At 29.8% G+C, this 4,124-nt stretch overlaps 1 protein-coding gene across 1 annotated transcript; it reads left to right on the forward strand.

Moving 5' to 3' along the window:
* On the forward strand, positions 1-3,753 carry LOC112802538 (cytochrome P450 82A3). Its single transcript, XM_025845796.3, has 3 exons — positions 1-1,053; positions 2,142-2,297; positions 2,974-3,753. Exons 1-3 carry the CDS (start codon positions 277-279, stop codon positions 3,601-3,603), a joined length of 1,563 nt encoding a protein of 520 aa, XP_025701581.1. The 5' UTR covers positions 1-276; the 3' UTR covers positions 3,604-3,753.
* The last annotated feature ends 371 nt before the right edge of the window (positions 3,754-4,124 follow it).

Genomic DNA, 4,124 nt, shown 5'->3' on the forward strand with positions numbered 1-4,124 from the left:
AAACACGTTTTTTAATTATAATCAAATAAACATCTTTAGAAAAGGATGTTTTGGCGGCTCTTACATGAGTGGAGGCCAGAAAATAACTATGAATCAAGCATAGCAGTATCTGACAAAAAAAAAAAAAAAAAAAAAAAGAAGCATAGCAGTATCCGCCGTAAGGCGCGTCGTTTATTTAAACTCTATTATTCTCCCAGAGCCCAGTAGAATTTTCCACAAATAATCCCATCTTCTCTGCAGCTCCACAGTCCACACACAAAAGCTTATCCATCAAAAATGGATTTAGTCGTTGCAATCGGAATCCTCTCTCTTACCATCTTACTCTGTTTTCTTTTGTTTCATTCCTCAAATGTTTGTCCCATGAAAGAACCTCCGCTGGTGGCTGGTGCATTGCCTATACTTGGCCACCTTCTACTCTTCCATGGTTCACAGCCACTCCACATAACTTTAGGAGCCATGGCCAACAAATACGGACCCCTTTTCACCATCAAGCTTGGTTCCACAAAGATTGTAGTACTAAGCAATTCCGAAATGGCTAAAGAATGCTTCACCAAGAATGACAAGGCTGCTTCCTCTCGCCCCAAACTCATTGCAATTGAAAATCTATCCTACAACCAGGCCATGTTCGGCTTCGCTTCATACGATCCATATTGGCGTGAAATGCGCAAGATTGTTACCTCAGAACTTCTCTCAAACCGCCGCATGGAGCTTCTACGTGACATTCGTGTCTCCGAAGTTCAAGCTTCAACAAAGGAGCTCCTTGGCGTTTGGTCCACTAAGAAGGATGAGTCTGGCTACGTGTTGGTGGACATAAAGCAATGGTTCGCAGAATTGACGTTCAACATGGTTCTTAGAATGATTGCTGGGAAGAGATTCTTTGGCGCAATGAAGTCGGAGAATGAGGAAAAGGCACAAAGGTGTGTGAAATGTGTTAAGGATTTGTTGCGTTTGTTTGGAGTGTTCACTGTTGGAGATGCTATTCCTTCTCTAAGGTGGTTGGATATTGGGGGTCATGAGAAGGCCATGAAAGAAATTGCCAAGGAATTCGACAAGGTTTTTGTGCTATCACATATACTTGTTTATTCTTGTTTTTGAATTTCTCTTGAGGGTTGACAATTAAAATTTTGGAACCACTCAGATAAAGACGTCTAAAACGTCTTTTTTTTAAAGATATTTTTTATTAATTAAAATTTAACACATATAATCGATTAAGCCATATTATTTTTGTCAAAATTAGGGTAGACAAATTAATTTAATCGAAAAAATAGTGAATCAAATCTTAAACCGGTCTAAATTAATATTATTTTTCATAAAAAATGACTACAATATTCTTATTATAAAAAATGACTAAAATACTTTTATTATATATATATATTTTGAAAACTCTAAATCTTAATCATATAATGGCAGAGAAGTAAAAGGTTAGAATTTAGGATTTTCAAAATTAATATATATAATAAGAGTATTTTAGTCGTTTTTTATAATAAGGGTATTGTAGTAATTTTTTATAAAAAATAATATTAATTTAGACAAATTCAAAATTTGATTCACTATTTTTTCAGTCAACTTAATTTGTATGGCATAATTTTAACAAAAATAACCTAATTTAATCATTATGAGTTAAATTTTAGTTACTAAAAAAACATCTTAAAAAAAAGACATTTTAAACGTCTTTATCTGAGTGGTTCCCTAAAATTTTTCGAGTCAATTTGGTTACTAGGAAACCAAAAAGACAAAAACTCGAACTTTTTTTATTTAATATTTATTAATTTTAGTAATAATTAATAAATATTAAATAAATAAATTTTAATTATATTTTATTATTTTCTTATCAAATATTTTTAATAAATTAATATGTCAATTTGATTTCTAAAAGACATTATGTGGTTAAGTTGATCTTTTTCTTCATTTTTTGTTGACGTGTTACTATTATATGATAGACAATATTAAAAATATAAACATGATATATGACTATTTTTTAGAGACCGAATTAAAGTATGAAATCTTTTGAGAACAAATTAACTTAGACTAATTTTTTTTTTAAATTCTTCTTAATTAACCAGTATTATATACATATATTCTACATTGAAACTTCTTAAATTTGAACAAATGTTTTAATTTCACTTGTTTGTATGATATAGATTTTGACTGAATGGTTAGATGAGCATCTCCAAATGATGGATCTGGGTAAAAAGGATGCAAATGAACGAGACTTCATTGATGTCTTGCTTTCAGTGGTTTCAGATGCAAAGATTGATACTTTTGATGCTGATACCATAATCAAAGCCACAATATTGGTATGTATGTACTCTCGATTTATTTTATGCTTCTATTTTCAATATTTTTTGAGATAGTTTAAAGAAACAAAAAAGGGGAGAAAATGGAAAACAATATTTTATTATTTTCTGCTAGTTATTATAGAAGAATTTAATTTTATGCAATGTCAAGTGTAAAATCATTTTACAAGTGCATCTAATTATATAGCGTCATATTAGCAAAAATAATTATCTTTTACATTATCGTATGAATGGTCATTTAAAAAAACAGCTGCAATTGTACGTCTGTATAAAATGTTTTGCAATGTCAGTGTATCAAAATTAAATCTATTATAGAATTCTAAAAATCGAAAAAGGAAACAAAATCTTATTTTTCTTTTCATATCATAATGGAGTTTTCTATTTTTTCTATGGTTTCAAAACTTTAATTTGTAAATAACAAATTAAAATTTTTGTTCGTAGAAATACATTTTAAAAATAAAATATTAGATTTTTTAAAAGTTTTTGTTTCATTAAATGCATTGAAAATATAAAAAATATATTTCTAATAATTTTATTAATAAAGTATTTTCTTTTATAATATTTTTAAAATGTAGGCTTTTAGCACAATTATTTTTCTTATACAAGATTAATGTTGGTTAATTACTAAGTACGTAGACCATTTTTCTCATATATGTCACTTGTGCTTATTTTGTAGAATATGATTATAGGAGCAACTGAAACAACTTCAATTACCATGACATGGGCAATGAGTCTGCTACTGAAAAATCCTCATACATTGGAAAATGCAAAAGAAGAACTTGAGAAGGAAATAGGAAAAGAGAGATGTGTAAGTGAGTCAGATACAAATAAATTAATATATCTTCAAGCCATAATCAAGGAGACATTAAGATTGTATCCACCCGCTCCTCTTACAGCAACTCATGAATTTTCAGAAAATTGCACTTTAGGTGGGTACCATATCGAAAAGGGAACTAAGCTAATTGCAAATCTTTGGAAAATCAACAACGACCCTTGTGTTTGGTCAAATCACTTAGACTTCACGCCAGAAAAATTTCTCACAACTCACAAAGATGTCGATGTTAAGGGTCATCATTTTGAGTTGTTACCTTTTGGAAGTGGTAGAAGGGTTTGTCCTGGAATTTCCTTTGGCCTTCAAATGATTCACTTTATCTTGGCTAATTTTCTGCATTCTTTTGAAATATCAAATCCATATAATGAACCTGTTGATATGGGTGGAACTATTGGATTGGTCCATGCTAAAGCTACCCCACTAAAGATTATGGTTAAGCCACGTTTATCTCCCAACTGCTATGAAACCATGTAGATGTGTGATTATGTGTGTTGTCACTTTGTTAAATCATGTAGGCGAAGGAATCTAGCTATCCAATGTGATTCATTATAAAATACAAAAATCCAAATGATTATGATGTAGATGCATCGCTGCTTTCATCATTTAGTAGCTATGTTCAAATTATATTGGTGATCTTGTTTACTCATTTTGCTTTGTAATCTCACTATGATAGATTGGCATGGGAAAAAATAATATATATTTTTCACTACGATGGGTATAAATACTAACTTTATTTGCGATATCTAATCGAATCAAATTTGGTCCAATAATAGGGTTAGCAATTCAATTTGTAGTAAAGAATCCACACTCTTAATATATTAGAATATATAATTAAATATTATTATATATGTATAGTGAAATAGATGAAAATTGAACTCACGTACTCTTCTTTTCTATAAATTCATAGAATTATTAAGTCAATCACTTTAACTTGGATTGATAATGGAAGTTGAGGATGCAGTGATAATTATATTATTTGCAAAACAGTTTTATAT

The sequence above is a fragment of the Arachis hypogaea genome, chromosome 5, assembly GCF_003086295.3.
Source record: "Arachis hypogaea cultivar Tifrunner chromosome 5, arahy.Tifrunner.gnm2.J5K5, whole genome shotgun sequence".
In the NCBI taxonomy this organism is placed as follows: domain Eukaryota; kingdom Viridiplantae; phylum Streptophyta; class Magnoliopsida; order Fabales; family Fabaceae; genus Arachis; species Arachis hypogaea.

Coding starts and splice junctions, on each gene's coding strand:
- LOC112802538 (XM_025845796.3), top strand. CDS start 277: ATGGATTTAGTCGTTGCAATCGGAATCCTCTCTCTTACCATCTTACTC. Junction 1,054..2,141: donor TTGCCAAGGAATTCGACAAG/GTTTTTGTGCTA, acceptor TGTATGATATAG/ATTTTGACTGAATGGTTAGA. Junction 2,298..2,973: donor TAATCAAAGCCACAATATTG/GTATGTATGTAC, acceptor CTTATTTTGTAG/AATATGATTATAGGAGCAAC.